Below are 21110 nucleotides of genomic sequence, written 5' to 3' on the forward strand. Positions count from 1 at the left end.
GCCTTGGGTGCAAGAGGAGCGGTATCAACAAAGCCTAGAATGTGTGGGTCAGTGTGACTGTATTTCTTCCTCCCTTCCCCTTGGCACCCATCCCCAAGCCTCCCAGGTCCAAACCATAGTGATGTAGCAGCAGGCTTAGCATGCTAGCATAATTTGTATGCTGTAGCTTATGAGCGACCTGACCTTCAATCCACGAAGAGATGAGCCCAGCTGACCCACGTGGAGCCTGACAGACGGCGAGCAAACCAACCAATCGTAGTCTGGCATCCCATATGGAGCAGGATCCTGTATACTGTTGTTCAAATCAACGGTGTGGGTTCAGACCCTATATGTGATGTCATCTATGACGCTGTGGCCCCTCAAAAGGGACTGACCAGTATTTGGCACGCAGAACGTTCTCGAGCAGCAGAGTCCTTTGCTGATATTTTGTTATCCTTGCAAGCTATCTTCTGGCTTATTTCCCTATAGGGTTGTATTTATTCTGGATTGTGGCAGCAGGGACTTCCCTTCAACCGCCAGTCCCCCTTTTCCACGCAAACGGGAAAGGAGCCCCTTTCCTTTTTCTCAGAGGCACCTTGTTAGGGTGGTGTTAGGCAACATTGTATGCAGTACCCTTTGGGTTGGGTGCACTACAACAACCCTGACCGTCTGGCAATAGGAACCCAACCTTTGGTATAAGTCTGTACTACACAAGTTGGTAGTGTGATGAGCAGCCAGGCTTATCTCAAGAGGGGTCAATGTGAGCAGTAGGCGAGTTATATAGAGATTCACCGTGACAAGTATACAAATAAACTCTTACACACAAGGTTTCTTGATTAAACAATTAATAATGTATTTAACAGTCAGTTTGAGTAAGCCTTCTTCAGAAGGGGCAATATAATAGGTAAACACAAATACACTCCAAAATACACACTCTCAGTTTCTCTAAATCAGAAACTAAGCCATAGCAAAAATACTTGAGAGAGAGGGAAAAAAGAGTCTCACTCTCTCCAGGTAAAACATTAAAGTCCTCAAAATCCAGCAAAGGTGCTGGGGGTCTTTAAGGTAGAGAGGAATTAGCACATTTCTGAGAATTCTCCCTAACAGGTGGCATGATCAGCCCACATAAGGGGTTTTCTGCAAGAATAACCGTGAAGTGCCCTTTGGTCCCAACATTACTGCAAACTCTCACAGAGATTGTCTTAAAGTGCTGCTTCAGTGGTCTGAACCAGGTCCTTCGACTTGCTGGGTGGGTCTTTCTCCAGGGTTCACCCTGAGGGCTTCCAAAAGCTTGGTAACTCCTATCAGCTTCCACCACCCACAGGCATGTCCATTAGAACAGGGGCCTGTGCTCTGTCACAGTAGTACTCTGTAGCAGCATTGCAGTGCCTCTGACCCTCGTCACTTCTGCAGGTACTCTATGTATATTTCAAACCTAGCATCTCACTGGTATTGGTCTTCCTCCACAGCAGAGATTAAACCTGTTTCCCGTTCGTCAACTTCTGGATGCAGGGTCCACAGGCTGTGGTCTCTGGAACCTCCCCAGAGGCACATTCCGGTGTTCGAAGAGTTATCCTGTAACGAGATCAGGGAGGCCCTTCACTTTATGACACTGCATAATGCAATACAAAGTGCCTGGGGCTTCCCAATTTAGACAGACCTCAAACATGATTCTTATTGTGTAGGAGGGGAGAATAGGCCATTTTAGTTAATAAGACATTCACACACTCATGTACACCAGAGCACCATCTAATATCCACCACTAGTCGCTGACAAACTGTCGGTCTTGGGCTGACAAAGCTATTTATAAAGTAGCACTGCATTATTAGACAATTACAATTATCCCATATTGAGCTAAAAATGCAATGTGTTCAAGCATTTTGTATATCCACAATGCATTGCTCTGTGGCTGTGATATGGAGTAAGCTACCAGTGGTGGTGAATACTTGGCGCTGTGCGGTGTGTGTTTGTATCTGTGTCTGTGTATCACTTGTGAACTGAAATGGCCTACTCTACTATCATATTATAGGAAGACTTTTTTTCCCTTGCATTTTGTTTAACACAACGCAATATTTATGGTGTCTGGTAAGCACTGATTATGGTGTAACCTTTTTTGAGGACATGCTAACAATTTGCATGTTCACGCAATACGTTGTTTTCCCTGCAATCAGTTTAGAGTCATTTTTAGTTGTCACGTATTAGCATACATTTCACCAAGGTGTTCCAGGTCACATCTGATAGACCACAAGTGCAAAGTTCGAGTTTTCTGTCTTATCACTTGGAACCTCAAGGTGGCTTACTGCCCGTAGTTAAAAGTTACCCTTGTATAATTTGATGATGTGTGCACCAGCATAGCAGGCAGTGTATAGGGGAGGCCTGAAGGAAACATAAACAACTTAAGAAATATCAGGTTCCCTGTCCTCTCACCCCATAGCCACCGTAAAAGCAGGAACTAAATACCAAGCAGAGAAAATGCTGCATTCCCCTTCTGTGACATCATAGCAGGTGATTATGAATTCCATAATCCTCTGCCATGTAAGAGTATACAACATTCAGAAAGATACTTGTTTGACACTTGTTTCCAGTGGAAACCTTACACAACAATATCATGGTCTCTTTGGACTTAGCATCCTGATATTCGACTCTGCAAATGTCTCTCCCCTTGCAGAAAGCCCTTGCACCTAGTGCTATTGGCGTGTCATCTTGTCCTAATGGATTTAAAGTGCACTAAAAAAAGGTCATTCTAGTTTCTCAATGGAATAAAAACAACACTTAAAAAAGCATGCATAGACCCTTAGGGTGCTGAGATTTTCTCAGCTTCCCAGAGCTCCTTATACTGGAAATGGTTCCCTTCTGAGTACTCCTACCTCAGTGAGCAATGCATCTTTGAAACACGGAATTACCCCATATCAGTGTGACCTTGGTGTGCAGCACAGAGACACAGATAATTGAAACGAATTACTCATTCGGCTTAATTCAAACAATATCGATATGTATAATGGTATACCGAACTCCTCAGTGATCCAACACACTGATGTTGTGCCATGTATTTATTAAAAGTCAGTGTTTGATTTCACACTGGAAAATGGATAGCTTTTAACATGTGGTCCATAATGGCCTGGATGCTGACAGCGATAGCAGCTCTTCTCATATTTATTGCGTGGGCTAGTTGAAATGGCAAGCATTTGTATTGCTTTGGAGAAGCAATGTGTGTCCATGTGTTAATCAGTAGCGTGTGTGCACCACGGACCCTCACATTCAAGAGTTTCATCTGATTACATTATTAATGCACTTCTAGATTGATGCACAAACTATTGTTTCTAATTAATCCTGACTGTATGTGAATGTGTCTATTGAACTGAACAGATTTTGCTCGAGAAGTGAGAAGTTCCAGGTATGTTTTACTTGAAACTTCAATTCAATCTTCACTGCTGTCTAATGTTATGTTTTCTGCAGGCAAAATTCAGGATTGTCATGCAAAGACATACAGTCATCTTAACATTGTGGGGATGGTGGGATCCATTGATAATGACTTCTGTGGGACTGACATGACCATCGGAACTGACTCTGCCTTGCACAGGATCATCGAAGTTGTGGATGCTATCGTGACCACTGCACAAAGGTGAGGAGTTTTGCCAGAATATACAAGAGAGGAAATAATGGAGATATTTACTTATAAAATCCTTGAATCATTGTCTTTCTTGTAAATTATCTGTGCTTAGAAATGATTTAATCCTGTCTTGATTGGTATAAATATTAGAGGGTGAATAGTCCCCCCCCCCCTCCACTTGGTCTTTATGCTACAGATTTAAATGGCTTTAACACTGGGTTAATAATATTTTTCTTTTGATATATATATATATGTGTGTGTGAAATGTTTATGGCTCCCAAGCAAATCCAGACAAAAGAGAACAAGTGACCGCCTGTATTTCGTCCTTAAATAGCGGCTGGGTCGGATATGTTTATAATTATACATGTTCTGTCAAAAGTTTCTAAAACAAAGCATTTGATGGATGTTGTTATCTGCCAATGAAAATAGTAGAATATATATATATATCTGTAATGCTTTAAGAGGAAGTCAGGTTTATGCTTCCTCCACCAGAAATGCCTGATCACTTGAATTATTGTATTAAACCAAAGCAAGTTATGTTATTGTACAAAATTAGTAAATCATAATTGGTGTAGATCCTCTTTCAAATAGAATGTGGTCCTGGAAATTATTGCTTTTTTGCAAAAACTATTTCTGCCTCGCTGGGGTTTCAACAAGCATATTGTTGCCCGTGTGCAAATAAGCACTTCCAGTCACTAAATTATCCATACATAGTTTACATACAGAGTTAATGCATAGTTGATATTGCTAGATTTGAGTTGAGAAATATATATTTTAGATATATTTCTCAGAATAAATCACTGTGGAACACAACCCCTGCTGCAAAACATAACATCTTGCCCTTGATACCTAGAGCCACCTTTCTATGGTTCAGTCCTTTCCTAACTTCATATTTGTCCAAACAAAGCATTAACAGAAAAGACAACATGGAACAAACCAGGGGACAAACAACTTCCCTGATGTGATTTACACAGTACGTGTTATAAAGAGCTGATTAATCTCAGTGGACAAAGGGTTTTCCTCCCCAAAGCTCAAGCAGTGGCCTTGATGTATAGTTTGGGTTTTGTCCTTTTTATATTTGGCTAAACGTTGACAAAGCCCACTTTGGCAAAAATAGTCCTTTTTATTATGGGCTTTTGGAGTTGTGTAAGAATAGATAAGTAGTTCAATTTTCAGTTTGTTTCAATTATTGCATTAATCTCATCAGCTTTTCTTTTGTCTGACCATTCATTACATAACAGCATACCACACACCCTGATTGGATGAATACTCCTATCACTCTTGATAGCCCAGGTAGCCCTTCCTACCTTCTGCACTGTATAGAAAAGTGACTCACCCTAGCAGAGATGTCGAGTTGTGGGAGGTTTAGTGGAAAGGGGTAGAGTAGGCAAATTGTCAATCAGAATCAGCTGCCTGCAGCATCACAGGTTCAAGAGCAGGTTTAGGGCCTAGCTGCACTGGCCCCCCTCCATTCCCCACGAAGCAGAATAATGTAACTGAGCATACATTAGCACAACTAAAGTATCTGTGACACTTTCTGAAGAACATCCGCCCTGCAGCAATCCTTATAGGCCTCATGTTTAACTCCCAGAAGGGCAAAGTCAGTTTGACATACATCTGGGGGTTGGTAAAATGTGTACTGTTAAATGGCGTATAACACATATGCTACCAAGCAGGCTATCAAGTACTATGTAAAGATATAAACTATGATCTGATAACGTATATTTATCTGAATGCAATTTTACCTAATGAGAAGTGACCGAATCTGTTTGACCGAAAATGATAGATAATGTGGTATATGTGTAGTGCATAATAGGTGGGGTAAGGGTAAAAGTAGGGTAGGGAGGGGTTAGGGAAGGCTGCAGGGGTCTCCCTATGCATTTAAAAAGTAAAAAGTTAATTTCGATTTTCGATAAAAATAGATTTGGTCACTTCTCCATAAGGTAAAATATTTTCGATCAAATCTACCCCACCCACCATGATCAGCTATGTTTACTTTAATAATTACCCATGCACAGTTAATTAATCCATTTAAAATGTGACAGAATCATTTCAGAAATGGATGTGAAAGCTTTACTCTTATGAGGGAGGACTTCTAAGTGGATGGACTTTCACATTGGTGTTTTGAGGAGCATTCATTTATTTATAATTACACTGATGAGGCCAGAATGTGTTCTTTTTCACAAAGTGGAAGTACTGTGTTGCAAACACGGGGTTTGAGATTTATTTATAATATTTGCAGGGTGCATGCACACAGAGAAGCAGGAATGAATGAAGGACATGCACCTGGTGCAGGGCAGTTTGAGCTCTGAACATGTCATCCCCACGGGATTGGTTCAGAAAAAAACTAGAGCGAAGTTTATTTAAAAAATAAATATGCTGCATATTCACTTTTACTTCAGGAAAAAGGCTTACTTCCTGCAAGATTCATACACTAACTGTCATGTTTAGATTTGTGCAATTACCTGTGTTCTTTCCAGGAAAAACAAAATGCCATACCCGCAACATTGATGTTGACTTGTTGGCATGCTGTTGGACTAGAGATGGGCTGAGTTTCAGGACCACTTGAGCTATAAATGGGTTGCTATTTTTGGCAACCCAGGCTTTACATTCTCAAGAGGTAGGAACCACACAGCCATCCAGCCCTTTAATGTGCCCACACCCCTTTTTGACACATGGTGGAAATAAAATGAAAAGAGCGAGCTGCATGCCACCATGAATGCCATGTCTCCCAGGCACTTCTGACAGGCTCAGAAAAGCCCAGTGGAAGCGACACTCTATATATAGGTCTAGATTCTAACAGCCACTTTGAACCTCTTTTCTCAGAGGTGGGGCAGCGCAGGCACCATCTAGAAAGGAACCCTTTCTACAGAAGCCAGCACATTAATCGCCATAAAAAATTAATTATAACATTAAAACACTTTTAATAATTATCATTCGAATGGATTGTGTCCTCCCACGTATTCTTCATCTTATGATATTCGTATCCTGCCAGCTTTGCTGCCTCGGAAAAAAAAGATTCTCAGCAGAGGGCGCTATGCACGAGGTTGTGGCGTCGATGTCCCTCGACAGGCTCCGTACCGACGTCACCATCAGTATAAATAGCTTGCCGCGCCCGTTGGCTTCAGTTCCGTTTTTCTGATTGCTTTGCTCTCGAGAACTGCACGCTTCAAAACTTTCTTCAGAAAATGTTGTCTTCTTCCACCCCTTCTACTCCCAAGACAGAACTACAGGTTCTCTCATGTAAACCTCCATATACTACTTTTTACAAGGACAAAGTGGTTCTTAAGGTTAAACCCTCTTTCTTACCAAAAGTAGTTTCTGACTTCCATTTGTCACAAAAAATCATATTACCAACATTCTATCCTCCTCCTCATTTGCGCAAAGAAGAGGAGAGACTGCATAGATTACCAACTTTTTGTAGGTTATAGTGGTCATAAATTGGGATTAGCAGTGACAAAACAGACTATGGGCCTCATTACACGGTAGGCGGTAACCATGGCGCTATTAGCGCCATGGTTGCCGCCGGTATTTTACCGTGTCCGCCTTGGTGGATGGCGGAATTACCGCCCTACTCCAAGGTGAGCGGGGGCGGTAATTCCCCATTCACCAAGGCCCTTACCCATTCCCATTTTTGCCCCCATAGGGTATAATGGGAATGGGGAAGGCGCTAATTACTGTACCGCAAATTGCGGTACCGTAATTAGCACCAAGGTCCCTTTGCGGGTTCGTTTTTTAACGCCTGCTAAAAGCAGGCGTTAAAGTACCAACCCGCAAAGGTACCTCGTAATAAGGCAGTAAGGGTTAATTAATGGTCATCGGTACCCTTACCGGTGACCGTTAACCCTTACCGCCTACCGTGTAATGAGGCCCTATATCCCAATGGATCATTCTGGCTATAATTGAGTGCTGCAGATTGACGGGAGAGGATCCACCGGATGGGCTTTGAGCCCATTCCACTATAGGAATGACTACTTCTCCAGCATTGGATCTTTCATGGATTCACATGCTTAGAATATTCCCCGTCGTCAGGCTGGGAATCCCCGGTACATTATATAGACCCTTTCCCGTAGGAAAACTTTTTCGACGCTTATGCGTCCTATCCACCTCGTTTTGTATCATGCGTGCCCGCGCCGTCAGGACGCCATGATATAAATACAGGACCCGCCCCCGCGCTCCCTCAGATTTCAACCGTCTTTCAAAGTAGTGGGATCCTCGTGGTTACTGCTAGTCGAAATTAGGTTGTATTTTCGCTTCGGCGACGTTACATTCTGGAAAAAATATGTCCGGAAAAGCTTTATTTCGCCCTTGTGCGGCATGTGGACTCAAAAAAGTCTATGAAGGTGATGCCCACATGGATTGTATCTACTGTCTCCACCCACACCACACGGCGGATACATGCGAGATATGCCAGGGTTTCTCCCAAAAAACCCTTAAAGACCGGAAAAGAAGGTTGGTCGACTGGCTTAACGACGGAGCGGGTGCCTATCCGGCATCAGAAGTTGGCTCCACGGCCTCCAGGAGCAAGTCGGAACCTCCCTCGAAGAAGGTGCGGCCTGTCGAAAAACGCCCTGCGGACAAGCATACGGGGAAGCATGCTGGGTCTTCCTCATCACACAAAAAGTCCTCCTCCTCCTCATCCTCTAAGACGGAGAGGCAAGCGGCATCAAAATCCTCCTCAGGGGACCGTCCTAGGTCTTCCGTGAGTCGAGACTCTTCAGCAGGGAAGTCGGCAACGAAATCAGCTACGAAGTCTAAAGGCTCGGTGCCGGCTACTTGCTCGTCGACCCCGGTGTCGCTGACGATGCCTATTACTATTCAGGCAGCAGCGGTGGGGATTCCTTCGTCGACGGTGACTCAATCTATGGCCTGGCAGCCAGAGTTTTGTGACCCGGTCCCCCCTGAGGTCCTACTGCAGCCAGACACGGCCTTGTCGGTGTCGTCGGTGGAAGGAGAATGTGGCATGGTTATGCAGCCGTCGGACTTGGGCTTACGGCCTTCCAATACGTCGACGACGAGTGCGAGTGGGGGTGTGGTCCTTCTATCCTCGACGTTGCTGACCCCCCAGACGGTTTTGTCTCTGGATGTGCTTAATACACTTCAGAAGCTCCTGCAGCGTCTGGATACGCAGATCCCTCAGCCTGGCACTTCATCGTTGCTATTTTCTGCACCTTCCGTCGATGAACAAGCTCAAGCAGCTCGCTCGACGACCAAAAGCCCGTCGGCCTCCCAGGTGGTGAAGGATCGTCCTCGAGCGCAGGAGGAGGGTGAGCTATCGGAGTCCGATTCTATACGAGGTGACTCAGGGTCGGACATTTCCCTGTCACCGTCGAGAGACCCAACATGGAATTCGGATGTAGAGGTAGAGTCTACGAGGAGCCAGGCACAACCATCTCCTCCGGATGATGTGGGAGCCTTCCATGCAATGATGGGAAAAGCGTGTTCCGAGTTCGGCTTAATTCCTGAGGAGCAAAAGAAAGACTGTTTTCTTTTTGATCACATGGGTCAAAGGAGGAAATCGGTATTTGCCATCCCAATCCTGGAGCACGTGTGGCAAGAAGGCCTCAAGACGATGCGTCATCCGTTCTCGGAACCGGCTATTAAGGGGCGTATTGAGAAAAAGTTTAAAGCTCCGGAGTCCACTCCAAAATGTCTAACATCACAGCCTCTGTCAGACTCTGTGGTATCGGCGGCAGCGGCTAGGAAGGCCAGAGTACAGCAAAAATGTTCAACCCCACCAGAAAGCGAGGCCAGGAGGCAGGACGCCTTTGGAAAAAAGGTGCTCTCAGTCGGCGCCACGACGGTAAGAGCAGCCAACTCCTTGGCGATTGTATCACGATACGATAGGGAGATGTGGCATAAACTAGCCCCTATCCTAGAACATCTGCCGGAAGAACATCGAAAAGCAGCCATGTTGCTAGTACGAGATGGTGAGGAGGCCTCGAACCACGCAATTAATATTGCGGTGGACCTAGCAGAGTCTGGTTTCAAACAAATCAATCATGGCGTAGTACTACGTCGACAAGCGTGGCTCAAATGTACTACTTTCAGACCTGAAGTCCAATACAAAGTCCTAGACATGCCATGTGAAGGAGAACATCTGTTTGGAGACAAGGTAGATGAAGCCTTGAAGGGGATGAAAGAAGACACGGATACCGCTAGGTCTCTCGGCGCCCTCCAGACAGGTAGAAGTTTTCGCTCTTTTCGCCCCTTCAGGGGTGCTTCCGGAAACTCCCGCTTTGGAGTCTCTAGGGACCGTGGATTTAACAGGCCCTCATACTCCTCACAAGGTTACAGACGTGCATCCCAGTCGGCACGTAGAGGCAGAGATTATCAAGCCTCCAGACGACGCGGCTCGGGTCCCTCGTCGACGAAGGACAAGCAAACCAGCAACCAATGGCGGCCTTCGGAACGTCCTGGGGGGTCGAGTCTCTCATCATATCGACCAATGGAAATGCATCACCACAGATCGATGGGTTCTGGACACGATTCGCATGGGTCATGCGCTACAATTCAAAAACAAGCCTCCAAGTCTTCCGCCAGTGTTTTCGGCCCAGCCCCACCTTCGAGTTCTAAGACAAGAGGTGGCGCTTATGCTGCAAAAAGGAGCGGTAGAACGGGTTCCTGTGGCACAGGAAGGACAAGGGGTTTATTCCCGGTTCTTCGTTGTCAAGAAGCCAAATGGAAAATGGAGGCCCATTCTCGACCTGAGGGTACTCAACAAATGGCTAAAGAGCTCAAAATTCAAAATGCTAAAGCTCCAGGAGGTTATCAGGTCAGTGCAACCCATGGATTATCTGTCGTCGCTAGACCTTCAAGACGCATATTTTCATATCCCAATACGTCCACGACACAGGAGATATTTAAGGTTCGTCGTCGGGCGAAAGCATTTTCAGTTCAAGGTCCTCCCGTTCGGTCTCAAGTCCTCCCCCAGGACGTTCACCATGTGTTTGGCCCCTATAGCGGCCCATTTAAGGAAGGACGGTCACCATGTCTATCCCTATCTAGACGACTGGCTGGTCAGCGGTTCGTCCATGGAACAAACACGAAACAGTCTGGGGGCCACGATGTCCCTCTTACAGGAACTGGGCTTCACGATAAACTTCAGCAAGTCCTCCGTAGAGCCTTCGAGGACCTTGGTCTTTCTAGGAGCGGAGTTTCATACGCACACAAGCCTTGTAAGATCATCCAGCGAAAGAATACAGAAGCTACAAAGCAAGGCGTCGGAATGGAGATGCGGTACCAGGGTGTCGGTGCGCAAATACATGTCCCTGCTAGGGACCATGTCATCCTGCATTCCGTTGATAAACAACTGCCGTCTGTTTATGAGGCCTTGCCAGGAATTTCTAGCGGACCGTTGGGCGCAGAGCCAAGGTCGCTGGTCCGACAGACTGGTCATCGACGAACAACTGGTACAAGCACTCTGTTGGTGGAGAGTTTCTACTCATCTAACGAAAGGAATGCCTCTGGTGGAACCGGAGTTCCAGAAGACGGTGGTGAAGGATGCATCGCTGAGCGGATGGGGAGCTCATCTGGATACGTTACAGGTACAAGGCCGGTGGTCGTTACAAGAGTCCTCCCTGCATATCAACCTGCTAGAACTGAGAGCAGTGCGTTGGGCTCTAAAATCTTTTTTTCCTCAATTGAGAGACTCTGTGGTGCGTGTCATGACGGACAACACGACTACAATGTTTTACCTAAGGAAACAAGGAGGAACAAGTTCCAGGTCCCTGTCGATGGAGGCACAGAAAATCTGGCATTGGGCCCTGCAACACAACATGCTAATCTTGGCGTTCCACCTGCCAGGTGTGAGAAATGTGGAGGCCGATGCCCTCAGCAGGGAAATGAACGAAGTTCACGAATGGGTGCTGAACGACCAGCAACTACAACACGTATTCAAGAAGTGGGGACATCCTTCCATCGATCTGTTCGCGACGAAGGACAACAGGAAATGCCCGCAGTATGCAAGCAGATGGCCTCAGCAGGGCTCACTGGGGGATGCGTTCTCCTTCCCATGGACGAACAAATTCCTGTACGCATTCCCTCCATTTCCTCTTATCCGGAGGACGTTGCAATGGATCCTCAAGTACCCATGTCGGGTGATTCTGGTGGCCCCGTATTGGGCCAGACAGGTGTGGTTTTCAGACCTGCTGCACATAGCGGCGGCGGAGCCAATGAGGTTCAGGAAGATCCCCAACCTTCTGTCTCGACAGGAGGGTATCGTTTGGCATCACGACCCGGACAGCCTCAAGTTGACGGCCTAGCTCCTGACTTCGCCGAATTTGGTCAGCTAACGATTCCGGAGGAGTGTCGTCGTATTCTGCAAGCGGCAAGAGCACCTTCCACAAACACTTCATACTCGTACAAATGGAGGAGTTTCTGTCAGTGGTGTGTGGATCAACCAGGTTTGGTTCCGCAGTCGATTAAGGCGGAACAGCTCCTTCCATACTTGCTGTTCTTAGCTCAAAAGGGCTTATCGGTGTCGTCGATAAAAGTACACCTGGCCGCCATCTCCAGGTTTACACGTCAACGACATTCCGCACCATTATTCAGCGACCGCCTGATTAAGCACTTCCTTAAAGGTTTGTTTAGGAGTTTCCCTCCCGAGAAGAGATTTCCTCCGGTGTGGAGCCTCAATCTGGTGTTAGCGTCTCTTATGAAACCTCCTTTTGAACCATTGTCATCACCGTCTCTAAAGTTTTTGTCGTGGAAATTGGCCTTCCTGGTGGCCATCACTTCAGCCCGACGTATTTCGGAAATCCAAGCTCTAATGGTAGACCCACCATACTTAAGATTTTTCAAGAACAAGGTGGTCCTTGCCACTAACCCACAGTTCATACCGAAAGCTCCTTCAGTGTTCCATAAACATTCCTCTATTGTCTTACCTACGTTTTTTCCAGAGCCATGCTCGGGAGCGGAGCGCACGTTACACACATTAGACGTGAAAAGGGCTCTCAAGTTTTATCTTCATCGCACGCAACCTTTCTGGAAAACGAGGCAATTGTTCGTGGCCTATGGTTTGGGTGCTAAAGGCAAAGTCTACCATTTCGTACTGCCATTCCAAGGCTGGGAAGCCTCTTCTGCGACGCCCAAGAGCTCATTCAACTAGAGCGGCGGCATCGTCGACGGCACTGTGGTCTGGAGTCCCTCTGGGGGACATCTGCATGGCGGCTACCTGGGCGGCTACACACACTTTTACCCGCCATTACTGCCTGTCACAGCAACATGCCGTAGATACTCGGATGGGACAGGCGGTGCTTCGACACCTATTCCAATAAGGTAAGCCCCGGTTGAGGGGTTAGATCTTGTTGCAATTATGATTGAATATTGTTCGTTTTCTATGTTAACAATTGCTGATGGGTACACGACCATAGGGAACGGGCATTGTGAGGAAAGTATGTGAGTTTGCATGCACGCCTCCTCTTTTCGGGATGGTACTGCTATGTAATCTATTCTAAGCATGTGAATCCATGAAAGATCCAATGCTGGAGAAGGGAATAGTTTCTTACCTGTAACTCCATTTCTCCAGCATTGGTATCTTTCATGGATTCACATGCGCCTGCCTGCCTCCCCTGGGCATGCAAACTGGTTCCCCCACTACTTTGGGGGCCGAAATCTGAGGGAGCGCGGGGGCGGGTCCTGTATTTATATCATGGCGTCCTGACGGCGCGGGCACGCATGATACAAAACGTGGTGGATAGGACGCATAAGCGTCGAAAAAGTTTTCCTACGGGAAAGGGTCTATATAATGTACCGGGGATTCCCAGCCTGACGACGGGGAATATTCTAAGCATGTGAATCCATGAAAGATACCAATGCTGGAGAAATGGAGTTACAGGTAAGAAACTATTCCCTTCTGCGGCTCTGAAGAGGGGAGTCCCTGCAGCAGATAGTTATTCAGCTGCAACATGGCATCAATGCATACCTTCATCAAGCATTATTGTATAGATGCCTCTTCTTCCAATAAAGGTTTATTTGCCAAAGCGGTACTCCATTCCGTCCATAAAAAGAATAACTAGTACTCCCACCTCCAAAATTAACACTGCTATGGGAGTCTATTATAAGATGAGGAATACGTGGGAAGACACAATCCATTTGATGTACAAGTTACTTACCAACTGTAACGTTATTTTGACTGGATGTTCCTCTCACATATTCCTCATCGTCCCTCCCATGCTACCCTGCAGTACAGTTTACGTTAATTACACTTTCCTCTCACGAAGAGTCTATCAGTCATGAGGCACGCCTGGGTGTTCCTCGAATATTTCCTCAAAAAACAGCACTGAAGCCAACGGGCGCGGCACAAGCTATTTATACTGATGGTGACGTTGACACAGTACGGAGCCCGTCGAGTGACATCGACGCCACAACCTCGTGCACAGCGCCCTCTGCTGAGAACATTTTCTTTCCGAAGCAGCGAAGCTGGCAGGATACGAATCGCATAAGATGAGGAATACGTTGGAGGAACATCCAGTCGAATGAACGTTACAGTTGGTAAGTAACTTGATCTTCTGTAGTAAATGTGTAACCTTTGTATATGACAGTACTCTTTGCTTTATAAGTAACTACTTATGTATACTTTGTGTTTAGAAATGTATGTTAGCCTTTGCTTCCTAGATAGGCTTGTAACTTAGCAGCATGCTTGCATTAGAGCGGGAAACGCACTGGTCTCGATGCCCATTCCTTTCATGTGACATGGCCGAATATATTGTCGACTGCTCTCCACGCGTCTGTGTTGTGCAGTCATCTTTCAATGTCTGTCCCTGTCGTGTCTTGCCTGGGGTTGAAAGTGAGGCGCTTCCAGGTTTGAGGTAGAGCTGGGGCCGCAGGGGTGGTCTGAGGCACTGCAGGCTCTATGTCTAACCAAAGAGACCCAAGGCCATGTGGTGAGCCTGGCATGAGGCCTCAGGCAGCATCAATTCTCACATTTGTGTTAATTCACCCACCCATTCAGCAGCCTGTTTCCACTCTTGTCTGCTTTCCTCTCAACATATTCCATCATATGCTTAAATGTATCTGTGTACATGAACTCATAAAATATTTTCACAATGCAACAGTCAAAACTATTGGCGTTGTCATTTATTGTTGCTTGCTTGTTATCAACCCAGGCAATCTTTATCAATTTCAATGAGCCTGCTTCGGAGATGCTTAGGAGATGTGTGGCAATGTAAAATCCCACTGCAGTTTTGGCCAACGTCATAACTGCAGTTTATCCCTGTAACAATTTAGAAAAGGATAGGTTGCACCCAGATTGAGCTTCTACCATACTACGATATGTGTCAACCTCTTAAATCTTGGAGGAGTGGCTGGCTAGCAAAGGCCAAATACTGTATCTAAAAAACTCAACCTCTAAGTCTCTAAAGGATTATGCAGTATTAATTGATCCACCTGGCAGCCTGCGCCAATACCCACACACATCTTTTCAACATAGTAATTCATAGTAAAAAAATTATTTTGACTCAAAGCTTCCACTTGGTACATGTGTAACTATGATATGATATTTTATTTATATTGCGCTCATACACAAGTGTTTCAGAGCGCGACCAGGCAAAAGGGAGGGGAACAGGGGAGAAAACAAAAACAACGATCTTAGTAGGCCCAGTGACATTAAGAGCCTGCAAGTGCATGGGAGAGGGAAAAGGGGAAAAGTGCATGGGAGGGGGAGAAGTGGAAAGTGCGGAACAGAGGAGAGAACAGAATAAATATTAAAGTTACAATTTGCAAATCTAGCCAAAATCCTATAGTGGTGAAATCACTAGAAGATCGGCTGACAATCTTAAGAGAACCATTTAAATCATTTTTTTTAAATCACCTATTTGCATTCAATTCAATGATGGACAACACACCGCCCCCCGAGTGTCCACTCCAAACATACAGGTCATTTCAACAAGAATTAATCGCACAATTAACATTTTACAAGACAATTAACATATCCCATTCAATGTTCATCCCTCTGGGAACTATAGCGCCTGGATTTTCAATCCAATCCACTTCTTTTTCCTGCAGCATTGTTGTCAAATGTGGATACCACATCAGACCTTTAAACAGCATCACCACCTTTGTGTGTGTGACCTAGATGCAGCTGCTGGGCTTGGCAGGGGTGTAGTGCAGTCTGTTGTTCAGTGATTTATTTAGATTATGTATGAATAAAATCACCAGTCGGTTTTGTGGAATTTTGTTTCAAAGCCTATACGCTTAGGCATGACTAAATTTGTAAGGACTGGGACGAGAAAGGGGAACTTAAAGGTAATGCCTTGACCACTTCCAGTTCATTCTCATTACTCCTATAGCTACCCTTCCTTGTCACAGTCTTTACAGCTAGTCCATTCTCCCAGAAGATGGGGGACTTCCTTCACTGAGGCTTTAAGATATGCAAGAGAATTCTGAGGCTAAATGAGGGATCATATTCCTAGAAATGTCTAGGATTGTATCCCGTGCTTGGAAAGGACCTCTGTCATGTATGAGAAGGACATCCAGTCCTATTTTTTCTCCTTTGAATTCTGGGACTTGTAGTATTTTCTTTCCCATTTTAAATGTATAAAAACTACAAGTCCCAGAATCCCAGGATAAAATGACTGGTTATCCTTCTCGCACATGGCATGGGGAAATTTGAGAGCTCTGCATGAGGTGTGGGTCACCTCAATTCTTAAGCACTGCTATGCGGAAGAGTAGGACTATGAGTAATGATTACCACTAAGAAATCTAGGCCCTCCTAAACTCAGTGTCCTTCATCCACTGACTGCACACTCTCCTGGTGTGAATGCAACCTTTGTATTATTCTTAGAATAATTTAGAATAAGCCTTTTTTCTGCATACAAATTATTCACTTTTCACAATCCACCAGACAATATTTGAAAAATGTGCTCTTTCCCAAATCAGTATTGTGTTGAACGCTCTATCCGCTCCTTTTTTCTTGCACAGTTTACTTACGTCATCTGCCTTCTGGGTGGTCTCATGTTTTGAGCCCTCCCAGTCATCCTCAACAATTATTTTATTCTAAAGGCCTGCCCCTTCCTACATCTCCGTTCTTGTGCACTAACAAATGTACATATTCTCAATTTCTTTACATCCCTGCATCAGAATTTGCATGGCAGCCAATCACGAGCAACTTGATTGGCTGCCACGCCCCCCCCAGCACTAATATGAATTCCAGAATACAAGTCCAAGAATACAAAGAGATAACAAGGGCTACATCAGCATAACCAGTGATTGTAATGCTTCAATTATTTATAATATTCATGCAGCAATAAAAGATATTTTTTTACATTGGAAAAACACACTTACCTGTGATTTGTTAAGGGAAACAATGCAAAGATAAACACAGATTTTGAAAATGTTAAAAGCCCTTGAAAAATACCACCAGAATTGGAAAAACAAACACTGAAAACTGGAAACCCTAGTCATAATATTTAGTTACATTTGCTCTCCTTGAACCACCGTGCTCAAAATTGAAACCAGCTCCTGGTTAACATCTGGCTCTCTCCCAATTGTTCTTTGTTCTGTGCAAACTTCAAAGTATTTCTTTGCATCTGTACGTCTTTCTCACACATCAGTTATATTTCATTTCAAATTTTTCACTAGCATTTCGGTTTTAAAATTATTTTAAAAAGTATACAATAATATAACATGGATCATTACACATAGCAACATAGAGCTTTCAAATTACATAGTTTTTTGAACAATTCTATTTGCCCCGTAATTGCCTTTAAAACAAGAACATTTTTAAGCAATAATCCCTGAGCTGGGAGTCAGGGGGGTGATTACTGGAGGCGGTAATACAATCCCTGACCCCCGACAAGGGGCTTATTGCAATTAGTACCCTAGCGCGTTGGACCGGGGTACTAAAAGCAACTTTCTTCAGTTGAGAGGCACTCCAGCTTTTCGCAACTGAAAAGAAAAAAAGAAGAAATGTCCTCCATGGAAGGGGAAACGTAGTCCGTTCACCCTTTCCATGGCAGCCATTGAAAAGAGCAAAAAGAAAATAAACAAATAAGAGGGCCACCGTGAAAGGGAGCAGAGACTACATGTAGTCCCTTCTCCCCTTCCATTGCGGCCATTAAAAAAAACGGAAAAAAAGGTAAACAAAGAAAATGGCTGCCAATGAAAAGAGAGAAGGGACTACACGTAACATTTCGGTTTTAGAAATGTTTTAAAAACGTATACAATAATATAACATGGATCATTTCACATGGCAATGTAGAGCTTTCAAATTACATAGTTCTTTGAACAATTCTATTTGCCCCATAACTGCCTTTAAAACAAGATCGGAACGATCAGCAAGGAACGTGGAGAGAAGCAGCAGCGGAGGTAAGCCGTTGTTTCATTGTTGTTTCAAGCTCATTCACCCTTGCCACCTACTAATATAACATATAACACAACAGTAAATTTAACCAGATACTGTCAATAATAAACATTAAATTGGCATAGCCGTGTATCAGTCTGTTCTGTGTTGTATATTTCTTGGAAAATAAGTCTCCTTGGGATACACCAATAAAAAATTACAAAAGTAGTCAAAAAACAGTGTACGCAAGCAAGAAGTAACTCAGGTTTATTAAGGGCCCAGACGCATCTGAGACAGCTATATTCAGACAGATCACAGAACATAACTATGTGAAAAGGTGCTGTCAAAGAAATGCCCCTAAATCTAAAACTTTTATAATAATCAAACTAATTAACATTAGTAACTTTGCAACATGAAGAAATATCCCCACACAAAGCTGATTGGTGTGCGCACATCATACCCTTATAGAAAAATATACATTATGTTCTGTAATTTTGTCAACAAACCTTCCCACACTGCCCTTAATTATAATTTGTGATGTTACAATCCAACCCCCACTTCCCACATTGTAATGACAATTCATTGAAACATTTGAGATAACCAGCGGAACGTTATTCATCTGTCCCGGTCATCTCACCTATGTTCTCATGAGAAATGCTCTCTACCATGGCACTGTTAGAGCCTTGAACCACAGACATACTGCTTTACAAATGTTGCATATTAAGGATTCTTCAACCTTCTTCCCAGATGAAACATACTAAGGGGCAATTAGAAACTGCTGTGGTTCTTTTGACACCATCTAAAAATCATGTTTTGTGAATCATTTTGAATTAGTAAATGGTTATGCCCTCCTTGCTTGTCGGCGAGACCCATGTGTTCTAATCTGCAACCTTGAAAAAATAACAACTATTGTTTACTTCTTACCATACCAGCCTGGGATCGTTGGACCTGCAATGTGTTACCAGTCATTGCGGCTTTGTTGCAGATTAATAAAAAGCTAACACACACTTTTTCTGCAAAAGCATGCTGTAAGGCCTATTTACTGATTTCAGCCTACCCCTAAGTTTGTTTATACTTACCTGTGACCCTGCATTTATTTTATATGTAAACTTTTATTTTCGGCTTGACTGTGTAACGATTAAAAGTAGCCTCCTCCCTTTTTACAGTGCTACTCTCGCAATTGATAAGTGCGTACCTTTTCAACGCACAAAACCTATTACAATACTATGATTTTAATATTACAAATGATTGTATGCCCAATGTATGAGGGGAAGGGAACATTTGTTTTTACATCAAGAAAAACACTTGGGATTATTGTTACGTGTTTGGATTTATTTAACATTCAGAATATGTACCCAAACAAAATCCCTTGTCTATGGCTTTCCTTAGTTAGCACTTCTAGTTTTCCCGTCACTCGTCACTATGCTTAGTCACTGTCATTTTAGTAGCCTGTGTTGGCTGTTTGATAGAATTTCTCACTTCACAAGTATGTAATCTGGTATCAAAATACTTAGCATTTTGGCAGCAACACAAATGTACTGGAGCTCAAGGAACAGATGTGCGAAAAGGCAAACATGTTCAGTGCAGTCTATTCTATTCTTACTTAGCTGTTTGTATTAAGGGATGAACCCAATGAAAACATACATTTGCATGCAGAAAGCAATAAATACCTATCACTGTGTAATTCACATGTGTGGAATTTTTAAGGCACAGAAATTCGGAGTAGTAGAGGATGGAAGCTGATGCCTTAAAGGGCACAAAACTGTAGTGGTTTCATGTCGAATTGGTTGAAAGTGGCAGTAAAGACGACAAAGTAATGGGAAGTGAAGTAAACCTATTCAGGCGCATAGGGTGAAAAATGTCCAACAGAAAATTGGAAGACAAGGTTTCACTGCTGAAACCTCAATTAACACCTGCGGAATGGCGCTCAGCCAATCAGGTGGCTAGAACAGCGGGGGAGAATATACATTGCCCGGCCACTGTTCTAGCCCCCTGAGGCCCTTCCTCACCATCTTATTTTTTTTTCTTAAATATGGGGAGGCAACAGAGACTCTCTGTTGCCTCCCCAGCTCCATCCCCGCCCCCAAAACAAACCCAATCCCTTCCCCACCCCTTCCTTCCCTCCCCACTTAACTGCTGGACAGGAGCTTTGTGCTTCGGTCCCGGCGCTCCTCCCATCTCCTCACCGGCGTTATAGAAATGGAAAAGAGACATAGGGCCTCATTACGAGTATGGAGGTAGCCATGGTGCTATTAGCGCCATGGCTTCCTCCATACCAGGCTTCAATACCGGGTTCCTGCAATGAGGAATTACTGGGTCATTCCGACATTGGAGGACCCGGTAATTACTCCTTGCAGGAATCCATCCCCATTCCCATTTGAGCCCCCAGAGGGCTCAATGGGAATGGGGAGGGAGGTAATAGCGGGCACATTACAAATGGCCCGTTATTAGCTCACTCTTCCCCTCGCGGGACCCGGAAAGGACGTCTGGTTTTACCAGATGTCTGTTCCGGGTCCCGCAAACGGAACCTCGTAATAGGCGCTCCCGTTATGAAGGGTGCCGGTCCCGTACCCGTAATGAAGGGTGCCGGTCCCGTACCGGCACCCTTCATTACGGGAGCGCCAGGGTTGTAATGAGACCCATAGAGACATAATTTTCGGGTCACCAGGGGTCTTGCTAATCCTGCGGTCTCCCTTGCTACCCCTAAAAAAATTGTTTTTTCCATTAATCTTGCTAGGCTGTGGCCAGCGCCATGTGGCTCTTTGTTTCTGGATTGGCTATGTTTCTTGTTCTGGCCTCTTACAAAAAACAGGGGTTTCCACAAGTGTAACACTTTGAGCAGTGACCCTAAATAAGAAGTAATACGGATAACAAATAATTTGTCTGTCTGGAATGCTATACAATAATTGCTAGACTCATTAAAGGTTTATTTCAGGCACACTTCAGGGGGTGAGTCACTGATTTAGTCTGTTCTTAAACACCTCAAATTCACAATGCAGACAAAAACTTCCAAAAAGCATTCAGGGTAGAACAAGCATCCATTTCGGACTATGTATTTTGCTTTTCGCAAGTTGCAGTTATAGCATGTCTCTGTTACTATCATCTCAAGAAATTTCATCTCGGTGTCCTCGGTCACTTCACAAAATCCTTGTGCTTAAAAAGTTGTGTAAAGTGTAGAAATGTTTGTCCATAGCACATAAAGTAGCCCTTGATTTCATTGTGCCAAAATGAATGTTTTTT

At 44.4% G+C, this 21110-nt stretch overlaps 1 protein-coding gene across 3 annotated transcripts in view; it reads left to right on the forward strand.

Moving 5' to 3' along the window:
• PFKP (phosphofructokinase, platelet) overlaps window positions 1-21110 on the forward strand; it is an 882344-nt gene that overhangs the window by 171761 nt on the left and 689473 nt on the right. For all 3 annotated transcript variants that reach the window (XM_069648018.1, XM_069648019.1, XM_069648020.1), the window contains exon 5: window positions 3436-3601. In XM_069648018.1, the coding sequence (XP_069504119.1) occupies window positions 3436-3601 (166 nt within the window). The remainder of the gene's footprint in view (window positions 1-3435; window positions 3602-21110) is intronic.

Source organism: Ambystoma mexicanum, chromosome 2q (genome assembly GCF_040938575.1).
Source record: "Ambystoma mexicanum isolate Mex_15411 chromosome 2q, UKY_AmexF1_1, whole genome shotgun sequence".
In the NCBI taxonomy this organism is placed as follows: Eukaryota; Metazoa; Chordata; class Amphibia; order Caudata; family Ambystomatidae; genus Ambystoma; species Ambystoma mexicanum.